This window comes from Balaenoptera borealis (genome assembly GCF_965194805.1).
Source record: "Balaenoptera borealis genome assembly, chromosome: 7".
In the NCBI taxonomy this organism is placed as follows: Eukaryota; Metazoa; Chordata; class Mammalia; order Artiodactyla; family Balaenopteridae; genus Balaenoptera; species Balaenoptera borealis.
In genome coordinates this window covers 100,404,065-100,418,408 of record NC_138864.1, presented here as the reverse complement: position 1 = coordinate 100,418,408, position 14,344 = coordinate 100,404,065, and the positions used below count along the sequence as shown (strand labels likewise).

The following is a 14,344-nucleotide window of genomic DNA, read 5'->3' as shown; positions in this document are numbered from 1 at the left end:
TGAATATTAAGATCCTGGTTCAGAAATTACAATCTGTTTTAATAATTTAGATTTTATCATCTAAATAGGGAAATCTGAAACTCTTGACTAGCAATTCTGATTCGTAGTTTCAAAAATTGGGAGAAAAGATTCACCCTAAATTTAGAATTTTTAAGCAACTTCCAAGTTATAGACTAATTAATTTTTGTCATCTCTAGTTTATAATCTCAATAAGTGCTATGATTTCACTAAACTGTTAAACCATAAAGTATTTAACTGACAACATGTAAATGCTATCACTACTCCTATTGACAAACAATTCCATGGCCCAGTGTAAAATGCCCACGAATAGACTCTCACTCAGCTTTCCAGTTTCCTTCCCTGACAGCACATCTTCCTAACCCATGTCCACTCATTTCGGACTACTTTTAAATTCCCAGAATGTTTGTGGCTCTAGAACAATTTCACCTGCCTGGAAAACCTTCCCTGCTTCATCTGTCTTTAGGAATCAGTACAAATGATACCTCCTATGTTAATCTTCCCAGTGTTCCTAGAATACTTTGTACATCCATCTATTACAGCACTTATCAAAATACAGCAATTACTTGTTAACATGTCCATCCTTCCCACTTCCCCCACCAACACACACACACATGCCCATATACACACAAATACCTTCATCTGTGTATTTTCAACATCTAGGTGCTTAACGTTTAATTACAAAAAATGAACATTTTTGAGGATATTCTTTTTCTCTTAAAACCCAACTGTTGAAAGTTTTTTTGTTAAATGTGAGAGTTGAAGGAAAACACTACAAAGTCTACAAAGAGAATCTTACTCCTGGCAGTATATTAAACATTTATTTTTCTAAGACTAAAATAATTAATTAATTAATTAGATCAAGAAGACTTATTTCTGAGGTCTAAGGACGAAGAGCACTAACATTGCACAAAACAAAGATGGTTAAAAATCTAAAATATGTGGAATTTCTTTAAAGGAGAAAAGAGCCAAAAAATGAACTGCCCTTAAAAAGAATGACTGTATGTTTATCAAACACTCAGCTTCATTTAGGCATTTAATTAAGCCATTTATTGCTTCAAATGTGTCACCATGAACATTGTAATATACACTCCACAGCAGTAAGGCCTCAATTTTCACCACCTATAAACTGTGAACCCACATTTGGATTTTTTGTGCCACCAACTGTTACACGAGTTTTGTACAACAAAGATTTTTGAATGTGTATATTATAAGACCAAAAATGCTCATATACTCCTTGATGTAAATGTCACAAAGAATATTAATAGTTGGCCACATTTTTTTTTTTTTCCGATGAGGTAGTTCCATGTTTGGCCCATTGTATAGATCTCAGATATTAACAGGTTCTACCCATTACTAAATAACTGCACACAATTTTGGTTTACTTCTTTATACACACTTCATAAAATATTCAATGTCTGAGCTTAAAATTTGTCAAAATGTTTTTCTGAGTGATTTAGTTAAGTAGTGGAATTCACACACTGAAAGGGGCTATAGGAACTTTCTCTTAAAATAAGGCTGTACATAAGGCTTTTTCCCTTTGACCAATTCCTATAAAACAAATGAGTTTGGAAAAGTCATTATATATAGATTAAACAATACCACTGAGCATCTCCAGGCAACATGCTAATAAGCTAACTGAATACTACATTATATATTATTTTTTAAAGGTTTATAAAATCTCCATGAAAATACTGAGTATCATGAAATCATGAGTACCCACAAATGAACCTAACTTAGTTTTATGGGCTGTCCAGTTATAAAATAAGACTGCAGCAGCTCAGAATTATGGAATCTTGAAGCTGGAAGAGACCTTTGAAATCCCCTATCTAATCCATACCCTTTGGGTAGCATTGCATAGATTTCATAGTTTTCTGTATAAGTTCTAAGAGGCTCATAAGTGGTTTTGATTAAAGCAGAAATCTGATGGGACCAGTAAGTTTCAATATAAAAGAAATACGACATAATAAGTATTTCTAAAGTTTTAAGGATTTTTCTATCGACCAGACTCGATATTATACCTTAAATAAAACTTCCACTATGCAAAATTTATAATTTAAATAGCACCTATAGAATAAAACCTTAGGAGTGCTTTATAGACATCCTGAAGCCAGCGTCACCCTGGTTTAATAAGCCCCAGAGTGATTAAAGATGTGAATTAACTGTCATACCAACATGTGGTAGAATCAAAAAGAGAACTGAATTTTAAGCTCTGATCCAAGGGTTCTCTTTACTTAAGTTGGCCACACTGCCACAAGTCAAAACAACTACAATCATTATTTTCATTTTATCTGCTGTAGTTAGACTTCTCTCATGTCCCTCAGACTGAAGGAAAAGTCAGGGAGATGTTCTAGAAAAATACATTTGCATTTCAAATTTGCATTAAAAATGTCTTTCCCTTATTTTCATATCACAAATTCCAAGCATTATTAAAGAAATAACAGATTACGCAGCATTCTGTGTCCTGGGTCTCTGTTCTTTTTAGATTATGAAAATCGGAAGTTAGTTGGAATTAAGAAATTTTCATTATTAAGTGTGAAGTATAAATACAAGTAATTTTTTAAAAACTTTATTTTAACACCTAATACAATTCCAATTTTAAGGACTACTTGCACAAAAAAATAAACACATTTGGTATAAAAATGTATCACTTATAACACCCTTTCCCCTCAGCCCCTCCCCCTCCCACCCTCGTGAACTGCACTCTATCTGGATGCAGAAACATATAAAGACTAATGGCACAGATTAGTTTTTACCTACAGGAATTTCTGTTTATGTACCCAGGTACTCTAGAGGACACCAGCCCACTTTATCACATGAACCATTTCCTTCAGCCCGCTGAATTTAGTTTCACAAAGAAACAAAGCTTATTATAAAGGCATTTAAAAAACCATTATCTTAAATTCTTTTTAGAAGCACTGACTTTTTTTTGTTTTGCAACCATGTATATACAGTGTTACGTAACAGCTCTGGAGTACAGTACATGCAGCAGAACATACCTGTTGAATATAAAATACTTTTCTTAAAATCTTCGTCGTTGGAATTCTTTGAAGTCTAAATTATAGAATGCCCATTACTTGGAGAAAATGGTTGAGGAGTACAAACGTCTGCATATGTTGGCCACTGAAATAATCCAAGGCTGACTGGAATAATATTCAGAGCACACCAGGAGTGCATAAATAATTTACTTACATTATTAAAATACAACCCATAAAATTCAAGTTCAAGATCTTATAGGATTGTCTATGTAAATCCTTTAAGTGGTTGCCTGGAAATGCATTGTCTCTTCTCTCTCTTTTTTTCTTTTTTTTAAAGTCCTATATAAAATGTTGGAGTTTTTTTCTTTCTCAAATGAAACGACCACCCTTATTTGTGCCGACTGCCCCTTCTTTTCATGGCAGCAGTGCACTGTGGACAGTACCATTTTCCTTTTGGTGCTTCTGTCAATCCAACACATCCATAATGGAACCATTCTATGGGGCACTAGAAAGCAAAAGTGCAAAGAAATAGTTTTTAGTAAAAGATTAGGAAGTATGTTAAAATATGCCCAGCAGACTAAATATTAATAATTAGAGCCATGGAAACAGAACTTTGACATTTAGGAGCTGATTTATTGTTCATTTAGTCCAACTGGTAAGTTTCAGAGATGAGGAAACGGAGACACAGAAAATGATGCATCTTTGTTAACTCTGAGGTTCATGTAATCTACTCCCATAATCTTAAATAATGAACACAAATTCACTAATTTCCGTTAAGCTGGAGAGTACATTGATACCAACTCACAAGGACAAGAAGAAGTGAGATGGGTCTCTCACATAGGTGGTAAATGTATTTTAAAGATTTCATTTAATATTCAGCCTTATTCATTTCCTCATAAAGTAGAACAAGCTACTTGTAATTAAAGACATAAAGGATTGCCCTGGGTTTCCCTTCTGGTGTATCTATTCCTAGATATGCAGAGAAAAAGAGTTCCACTGTGCAATATACTAAGTGGTTCTACACTTTCACAGAAAATCTTAGCACCTAGAGGAACACAACTGGGAATGAGAGGGATCAGAGAGAGCACGACGGGGTATTCACAGAACTCTCATCCCTCATTTGCACTAAGCGCCCCAGAAGACAGTTTACAATGGTCTTTTTGAAATGGTTTTGCAATAATCACAAACAGCCCACAGTGGTTCTGCACAGGGAGTGGAAGGAAAGTCTTTCTCTATGTGAACGTGTTGTTGGGAACCTGGCAGGTCAGGAAAGCACACATTTTCATGAGCCAACCCTGATCAATTTTCAAATTGTTTTAAAAATTTAAAACTCTTATTATTAACCTTAGGATCTTGACATTACTGATCAGTCCTCTTTAGAATTCAGGGTTCAGTTACCCCTCTGGAGGAAAAGATGGACAAAAGGGGGCTGAGCTGCGTGACAGTAAGAAGGCAGTGGAAATTACTAGACAAAAATATTCTCAGGGGGCTTCCCTGGTGGCGCAGTGGTTGAGAATCTGCCTGCCAATGCAGGGGACATGGGTTCGAGCCCTGGTCTGGGAAGATCCCACATGCCGCGGAGCAACTAGCCCGTGAGCCACAACTACTGAGCCTGCGCGTCTGGAGCCTGTGCTCCGCAAGAAGAGAGGCCGCGATAGTGAGAGGCCCGCGCACCGCGATGAAGAGTGGCCCCCACTTGCTGCAACTGGAGAAAGCCCTCGCACAGAAACGAAGACCCAACACAGCCATAAATAAATAAATAATTTTAAAAAAAGAAGCTTTTAAAAAAAATATATTCTCAGCATTCAAAACATATCTCTAACCCAAATAAAACTTCAAAGAAAATAAATAGGAATTCTTTTCTTTCAAACCTTCTTTATTTTTTTAATATCAGAAGTGGCTCTTATCAGCTGACACTTGCAGAGTACCTTAGGAAATACTACACTAATAGGAGGAAAATAACCCACATTAGAGCCTTCACCTTAGCATCATGCTTCCTGAAAGAATGTACTGTTCTAAAGTTCCAGTTCTTCACTGTGATAAGCGAACTGAATTCCAGCAAACACAGCATTCTTTGGCAAAAGGGGAGGAGGAGGGTGTTTCTAATTTTCATACAACGTAGCACCTTTTGGGAAGTATAATCCACACATCAAACCGTAAAACTAGCTTTAAAAAAGTTAAAATAGGGAATACATTAAGGGACACTATCCTATTTGGGGGAGGAATACTCTAGCAATATTACAATGAACATAACTTCAAACCTGTTTTCTTATACTGAGAGACACAGTAAACAAAAAAGTATACATTCTAGCAATAATAATCTGTGATTTTTTCATTCCTAAATAGAAAAATTTAATACTTACATCCTGGTTATCGCAGCCCACCATCTCACCATAGGATACCTAGTTAAAAGAAAATTAAATATTTTTATTATGACTATATAACAAGCATCTAAACCCAAATTAATTGTCTATGATACTGTTAAGAAAATAGAGGGAAATACACTGAATATACAACTGCATTAAGAAACGGGGCATATAGTTTTACACAGTTCATAGTTTTTTTTCTGAAAGATTTTTTTGGGACTGGGATGTAGGGGGAGATACACAGAAATTATGTACTCTTTGAAAGTCTGCAAGAATTTGTTCTGTAAACTACCTTGGCAAAGGAGCCAACTTTTTGGGTGGTTTCTTTTATAAAGATTTTAAGTTTCTTTCTTGATTATTTACATACTTAAGTTTTTTTTTTACTTTTTCTTGGGTCAGGTTAGGTCATTTACATTTTTGCAGTCAATAGCCCATTTCATTGAAACTTCTAAACTTATTATCTATTTATTATATGTCCTTTCTCATTTTTCTTTTTGCTGTTCTTCACTAGCACTTTACAGCACGACTTCCTAATTCCTGAATTCATTTAAGTTCTCAATGAACTGAATACATTTTCAGATAGAGTTTATTTTACTAGATGGCATACTTCCTGATTCTTTGCATGAGTGAAAATATCTGTTTGCGGTTCTATGCACATGATCAACAACTTCTCTGGGTAACAATTTGCCGCGGGGTGGGGTAGGGGCCGGGGAGGGGGGCACTTAGATTTCTCCCTCAAAGCTCTACAGACATATTTCATCAACTTCTAGTTTTTAGTGTTATAGAGGGGAAATCTAGGGTGAATCTGATTTTGTTCTTTTGTAGGTCATCTACCTCTACTGCCAGGATATTTATAGGATATTCTTAATCATTAATGTTAAAAAATGTTTATCAGGTGACAGCAGAACTAGCAAACTCTTAAACGGCATATTCTTAAAAATTAGACTGACAACTCACATTGTTAAACACAATATACTGCAGACAGATTAAATATTTAAATGTGAAGAAATTAAAGCATATCAACAGACCAAAACATTTAAAAATCAAGACACATTTATAAGGGGTAAAGGGGAAGAGGCCTTCCTAAGGATATAATCCATGGCTGAATTCATAAAGAAAAAGACTGACAGTCATTACTACATAAAATTGGAATTTTAGAATTAAAGAACTAAACCAAGCAAAATATTTATATGTGACAAAAATGATAGAAAAAAATCAGCCAACTCATAAAAGAAGAAATCAAAATGGCCAAAAAAATCCAACCTTACTACTAAGGTAAACTGAAACAACTGTGTGATTCAAAACTATCAAAATTGGTACATGCTTTTTAAGAGAGAATAAAATGCAGTGCTGGACAGGGTTTAGGAAACAGGCATATTCACCAATTTATTAATTTTGGTAATAAATTTTAGAAGATAATTTGGTAGTTGGTATCCAATATTTATAACTTAATTTTAATTCTAAAGGATTGCCCTAGAAATTAGATGTATGAAATGGATTACATAAAAAATGCCTACCATAATGTTATTTGTAATTTTGAAAAAATAAAACCACTAAAATAATTTATAGCTAAATATTGACTAAATATGTTTCAGTACAGAGTATAATAGATAACTGTGAGAAGGAAAAAATGACAAGAAAAATCATGTTCAGTACACATGATTTAGTGAAAAAAGCCAGTTACATAAAAGGACATACCATGATTCCAACTGTCAAATTCAAATACACATACACCTATGTGTGTATCTGTGTACGTATGTATTATGAACTGAATGTTTGTGTCCCTTCACAAAATTCATGTGTTAAAGTCTTAACCCCCAATGTGACTGCCTGTGAGGAGAGGATAAAGGTTAAATGAGGCCATAAGGGTGGAACCCTAATTCAATCAAGTTGGTGTTCTTATAACGAAAGGAAGAGACACCAAAGCTCTCTTTCTTCACCATGCGAGGACTCAACAAGAAGGAGGCCGTCTGCAAGCCAGGAAGAGAGCCCTCACTAGGAACACAATTGGCCAGCACCTTAATTTTGGACTAGCCAGCCTCCAAAACAGTGAGAACACAAATTTCTGTTGTTTAAGTCACCCAGTCTGTTGTATTTTATTATGGCAGCCTGAGCAGGCTAAGACAACATCCATGTGGGGTATACAGTAGTAGTACATCGAAATGTTTAATTATAGGTTATATCTGAGGGCCGAGATTATGGATGACTTATGTGTTTCTTTATAGTCTTTGTATTTACAGCAAACACATCATTTTTATAAGAAGCAGGAGAAAAATATATTTAAAAAGCAAAGGTATTTTTAACTGGACTAAAAAGAACTCTAAAAAAATGGAGTAGCTCTTTTTCCTAATTTATTCAGATTATGCTTTTATAGACCTATGTCAGATTTTTACCTGATTACAAATGCAGTATCGTGGTTCATTTGGGTCATAAGTCCAATCAACCTGACTGTTAGAATCAGATTCTGGTACAACTGTTGTTTGTTGAGAGATTTCTTGTACAACAGTTGATGACGAAGAACATGATGATAAGGAAGAAGAGGAGGAGGAAGATGATGACTGCTGGCTTGAAGACTTGTTGTTGTTTCTGAAAAAACAGTATCAGTTTTATTTGCTCAGCATCCATAAGAAGTTACCTGAAAATAACTTCTAAGTAAGTGGTATGATATGAAATAACATTAAATGTATAAATTAATATTTAACACTCAAATAATCTGATAAACAGATTTAAAAGCACAATTGTTTAGAGCAATAAAACATTTTTCATAACAGTTTATTTTTATCTGAGATTTTTTTGTTTTCTGGAGAACAAATATATTCAAAGGAAATTCTTTCAAAATATTTCAAAGTTTTTAGAATAAATTTTTAATCAGTTACTACTTACCATTGATTTAAATTGTAGGTAATACTTTTAAGAATTAGTATTAGTTATGGCTACCTTACAGACATTCTTTGTATTTTTAAGCAAACTGAATACTCTTCATCAAAATCTAAAATACAAATACACAGAAGCATTTGATGAAAATAATCATGACCATCAACTGACATGTGAATACTTACCTGTGTAGGACAGGAAACAAAAAGTGTTAAAATTCACAAGAAATTTACCATTATCTGTATGCTAATAAATTTTTAAAATACAAAAATTTATCATCAGCAGTTATAATAAGTTTGGGTCATTAAATGAATTTTTAAGATATTTAGCACTTTTGTGGTAATTCTACATTGATCATTCTTTTAGAGATTTAGTCACGGAAAGTACAGGAACACAGAAAATACAACATTTACTTGCAGAAAATACAATACATTTAAAGAATAAATTATGATACAATTATGATACAATTCTTTTGGCCGAGCATTTGAACTTTCACTATGTATGAATACCTAACATATGCAGGTAATTTGGAAAGATGGTGCCAAATGCTGTTAGGTTTTTATATAATCATCCTAAGAGTCTCATCCACAAAATCTAGGGATATTTTCATAATTTCAATTTTGGGGATGTAATACCAAGAATTAAGACAACTTGCTCTTAATCAAAATGAAGAATCTTATTTAAAAAAATTTCCAGGAAACACATGACAAAATAAGGCGTTATAAGCAGAAAAAGTTTCATAAAATGGTTTATCTTAATGAACAAAAGAAAGTAAAGAGATAGTCATTTATTAATAAACCCAATTTAAGACTCTAGAAAAATTACGGTCTCTTAGCACTTTTGAAAGACTTCATCCCTTTCAAAGTCAGTCAGTGTGAAGGAAATGTCATGTCTTCCCACCTCCCCAAAGTTCACCCTGATCCATCATATCATGCTGCCTTTGTTTAGTATACGGAAGCCCAGCTGGATGTCAGGTAGTCTGCATACTTAGTAAAGGTACGGGCTACTGTAGCAATAAAACTTACTTGCTCTTTCTCCCACTCCGTGAATCTGCTGCTGATGAGCTGGCGTTCTGTGTCAATGTAGTCATGAGCGCTGAAGATGATGAATAGCCAGCTGCTTCCCTGGGCATGGAAAACTCTTTTCCCAGCTGAAAGTCATTATTCTTAAATGCTTCATAACTGGCTTTTAAACTTGATGTTCTTCGTCCCTCTTTCATCTTAGAAAGACATTCATTGGTAGTATTAATAAATATAAGTAGGTATATTTTCTTTTTCAAGTCTTACTAGTTCTGGCATTATTTTGGCTTATCCATTATTATTTGGTTTAAACCATTATTTTCATCACTGTAATTTAAGCTATTTTATGTAAAGATTTAAGATCAGTTTTTACCTAGTTATGAAGTAACTACAGGATGGGTATCTTAATTTGGAATACAGATAACCAGTACAGAAGTGAACAAACTCAAGGCAACCTAAGTTCTGCGGCTATAGAGAAAGCCTGGTAGAAAGAACTGGTAGAAAGAATAAAGTATAGTCCTAGCAGATGCTGTGGCTTACAGTCAAGAATATGGGCGTCATGAGCAATTACTATGAGGAGGGATCTGCATGAGGTTGTATGAATCTATTTTTTACTTTTCATTATCAATCAGGAATTTCTGCATATTCATTTCATTAAATAAAATGTCAGATAGCATAAAACTATGATTTAAAAATGAAACTCTACAATGCAAGAAAACTCTTTTTCTTCCTACCTAGCTGTTTCTATTTGAGTTTGCCAAGGATCCAGACAAAATTTAACATTGTTTCCAAACCTTTTTCCTTTTTACCTGAGCTGTAGCTTGAACTGCTTGAGCTGCTGCCATGGTGATTGCCCCTGCACCAGTTCCTGAAGACAAGGAGCCAATATTATAGGATGCCAGAGGCTGGGAGGAATTCACATTGTAAGCATTGTTAGAAGAGGCTGTAGAATTATTATTTCGACAACCTGTATAGAATTAAAGAAGCAATAAAAATGGTTAGAGAGAACATAAAGTTAGTGAGCTTAAAATATATTAGTTCTCAGCACAGATATAATCACTAAATTTAAAATTTTCATGTCACATTTTTGCTTCTTTCTTCCTATGGTAGACTTTAACCAGGTAAAGAATCTGTATAATTAATCGTAATTGTTGTCATTTCCCTTTATTTTAATGCAAACAAAAAAAGAAAACAATCATATTTAAGATAATAAACTTACCTAGTGTATTTTCCTTAGAGGCATCTGATGTTAGGGTAGATAAAAGAGCTTCAGATTTAAACTTCTTTTCAGGTATATGATCTGTTGTCGTATGGTGAGAAGTTGGATTATATTTCCTTTCTGAATACAAATAGAAAATTCAAATTTTTTTAAAGTTTAGAGAACTATAGACAAGGCATAATATTGTACTTTCATCTGGTTATAAACTGATACAGTTATGATCTGAGTTCCTCGTGGAATACAGAACATTACGTTTTCTGAGAAGACAGGACAAACAGAACTCTCTGTGTCACCTGTTTTAGTAAGAACAGACTGCTCGGACATTTAAAAAACTTTAATAGCAAAGTAGTGAAGATAACCCATGATACACCATGGTTTCACATATAACATGAGGAGAATTTTGTTTTCAAAACATGAACTGCAATTTAAAATAATTTTCAATCAATCTTTCTTTCATATCAAATTGCTCTGTCAAAAAAAGGCACCAATACGGTCATCTAGCCAGCTAGCATCTGACTAACCATTCATTTACTCACTAACTCACCAGCCATTTGAGACTTTATTATAAGCCAACAGTAAGCTAAAAAATGGAAAAGCAAGGATAAAAAAGACGAAGAGCCCACAATCAAGTAGTTCACGGTTTGGCTTAGTTCTAACACTCCCTGGAGAGAAGCAGGTGTCTGTATGTAGTCAGTATACACTGCTACTAGTACCACACGTTCTTCCGCAATGAATTCCAGGGAAAACAGACTACCTGTTCCCAAATCAAATATGCTCTTCCCAAATGAAGAAGATAAATCTGCCAGTAATTGCGATGAAAAAAATACATCTCACAAAATAAAAGGGGAGGATATTCGTTTCTCAGTTGGTTGTGTAAAGCTAGTGAAAGAGAATACATAGATAATATAAAGAATTTTTAATTGTCTTTAAAATTTTAGCTGTCCTAAATCAAACTTACTTTCCACTGGAGTATGTGAGTGAGCATGGTGATTGTTCACTGGCTGTGAAGGAGTATCTAATTCCAGAGATCCTAAAAAAAAAAAAAAAGAGAGGCACAGAGATAGACCACATGAGATACCGCCACAGAACTTTACACATCAATCAAATACAGGCACTCTGTACCCTTAACCAGCAAAGGACTGGCAAGCTCTGATGCCTATGCCTGTAGCATTTTAGCCAAACACATTAGAGGGTCACCACTGCCAATTTTACCCTGAGCCAATCTGATCCTCTTTCTAAACAGTAAGTTAACCTATTTTTCAATATTCACCTTAAGTACAAAATGGGTCAAGGCATGCTAATGTCTGAGTTAGGGAATTCACGACATTTGGTACCACGTAAGTGGATGAATGGGTATTATAACTCCATTACTGATCTGAAAAACTCAACCTAGAGTTACTGAGCTGAAGACCTTTTAATGGGAGAGTCTAAAGTATTAGGCAATGGGACATTACTATAAGAAAGAAAATTCTCTGATCATTAAAATGACATGTGATAGTAAAGACTTCCTAAAAGAAGTTAGGGATTTTGTTTGTGAAAAGTGATGCATAGAATCTCTACCACCAAGCTTTAAAATACTTGTAAAGAAATTTCCTGGGTTTATCTTGATCCCTTGAGATGAAATTATGGCAGGGCACAGGGTGGAGCAATTTTTATAACTTGATCTAATTTACTTTCATACGTCTGCGTCCTTACAGAGGATGCTTCATTAACCTTCCTGCAGTACTGAATAGGCATGGCTTATTGCTACTCACACCTACTATCAGCGTTTCAGAAAAATAAAATAAAATATTTTATTTTGTCTCAAAATACTTATTATCTTCAGATAGGGTCCCCCTGGAATAAAAGTATCACAAATAAATGAGATGATCACCTAAAATGATGGATCTATTTCTGAATACAAACATGCAACTATGGGTCCCAAGATGGATTCATGTGTGGGTGCTGCCCTAGTTGACGTCTAGTGAGTATATAAACAGAGATATATGTAACCTAACACTCTAAAGAAACCTTTCATCTGTGTGTAGAAATAGGTACATGTTGCTGTACCTATTTCTTGCTGTGGAGATGCACCAAGAAAAGAGATGCTTGAATCCTTTAATCAAATTCTACTAGAAATCAGCCATAATACTGACTTGATTCAACTAACATTTAGTGAGTGCCTACTCTGGGCTTAGCACAGCACTATCTGCTTTTATCTATTTAGGCTGGAAGAGCTAAATTAGTTAAAGAAACAGAGCTCATGTCTCCATTTTGGGGAAGTCTCCTAAGTTAAGCCCTAGAAGTGATAAGAGTAAATTATGGCAGGAGATCAAGTCGAGTCTTGCAGAGAAATATTAAAATGGTTTCTTGCTGATAAGAGAAAGTTTAGGAAAGACTTCTTGAGAAAAAGAGGAAGTGTTGAAGAACTCATTAAAATCTTTCTTAGTAACACAGCTGAGGGAAAGCTTTAAGGCAGTCCTTAAGAAGAAAAAATGACAACCTTCCTCAACACTTAAGTGCATAAACTGGCAGGGCAAAGTCAAAACACGTAATGCCAGATGGCTGACTTGTTTCTAGATGGTTGTATTCCTTTAAATCTTTGTTCCTACCACTCATCTTACTAGCACATATCCATGTTAAAAAATGGAATGACTTAATATGTTATTTTCATACAGAGTGAGTGGATGATATATTATCTCTCCAAGTATCCGTGACCCAAACAGTCCAACTGCTGGGGACCAAGCTATCCCACCCAGGTGCCACCATCCACCAAGGAGCAGGATCTGAGAAGCCTCTGTGGGACGTGTGTCTCCTCAATGATGTGCACATGTACTGTCCAACATTGATGCAAAACTGTAAATTTTACTTACGCCTCTCTAATATTTCTGTAATTCCAGCATTATCAGCTTCCAGCTCCATTTTAAACTTAGCCAGTTCCTGATCCAGCTTTCTCAAGTGTCGATCTACCTGTTTCAAAGAAGATCAAAGATAACCACCACAATTTGGGACACTATTAAAGTGTCAGTTTAATGAGGAAACCTAAATCTTTATTTCTTTTAGTGCATCTGCTTTGTATCCTTGAGCAAGTCAATTAACCTACACCGCAGGTTTTTAATCTATAACATGAGGGTGCTAGGCTAAGTATCTCCGAAGTTTCCTTGAATAAATTTTAAGTTTTAAGAAACCAGAATCACAATTTGTTAGAAAATGTTTGGAAGAAGTAGGATATGAAAAGTAAAGCAAAGATGGGCGGTGGGTGGTACAGGAGGGTTGGTAACAGTTCTTAGTATGCCCTGCGATTACTTTCAGCCTAATCTCCTACTTATAACAAGGCCATCCACACTGCCAGACCATAATAACTGTCACAGTAAGGAATGAAAGATCCTCAGTCTACAAACAAAGAGGCTCCTATATTCTATACATACATTTCTCTAAGGCAGGAAAGTGGACCATTATACTTGTAAACATTTATGTAAAGAGTTGAAACAAAAGGGGTTTTTAGCCAGAAAATGCCATTCCACAAACAGCTTGGTCAAAAGGGTTTTATTGTAATACTGTTGCCCTTGGTTAAGGTGGCAAAATTGTATTTTCTCATTCACCTAGACATCTTTGGACTGATTTCAGAAAATTTTATGACACCTCAAACTAGCAACAAGTCTTAATGTATTTTTAAAGCTTAATATTAAATTTTTTCAATACTTATTCAAATTTACTACTTTGAAGTGAAACCAAAAAACACCAAGTCTTGAAAAATATGCATGTCACATTATTGTCAACATCTTTTTTTCAAACTCTAGTTTCCCTCTTAATCACTGTTATAATTAAGAGTAACTTTCTCACAAATGTCAAAATGCTATGATACACCAGAGGGCAAAAAATTTAAATAAG

At 34.7% G+C, this 14,344-nt stretch overlaps 1 protein-coding gene across 3 annotated transcripts in view; it reads right to left on the bottom strand.

The window, feature by feature from the left end:
• Window positions 1-1,053: 1,053 nt before the first annotated feature.
• The window catches only part of ING3 (inhibitor of growth family member 3), a 35,559-nt gene continuing 22,268 nt past the window's right edge, over window positions 1,054-14,344 (bottom strand). The window contains exons 5-12 of one of the 3 annotated variants that reach the window (XM_082400116.1): window positions 13,327-13,423; window positions 11,433-11,504; window positions 10,475-10,594; window positions 10,065-10,222; window positions 9,262-9,455; window positions 7,756-7,948; window positions 5,360-5,398; window positions 1,054-3,501 (exon numbers count right to left, since the gene is read on the bottom strand). In XM_082400116.1, coding sequence (XP_082256242.1) covers window positions 3,385-3,501; window positions 5,360-5,398; window positions 7,756-7,948; window positions 9,262-9,455; window positions 10,065-10,222; window positions 10,475-10,594; window positions 11,433-11,504; window positions 13,327-13,423 — 990 coding nt within the window. In that variant the 3' untranslated portion in view covers window positions 1,054-3,384. Of the gene's footprint in view, window positions 3,502-5,359; window positions 5,399-7,755; window positions 7,949-9,261; window positions 9,456-10,064; window positions 10,223-10,474; window positions 10,595-11,432; window positions 11,505-13,326; window positions 13,424-14,344 lie in introns of those variants that run through there. The other 2 variants (XR_014246930.1, XR_014246931.1) reach the window with 2 other exon arrangements.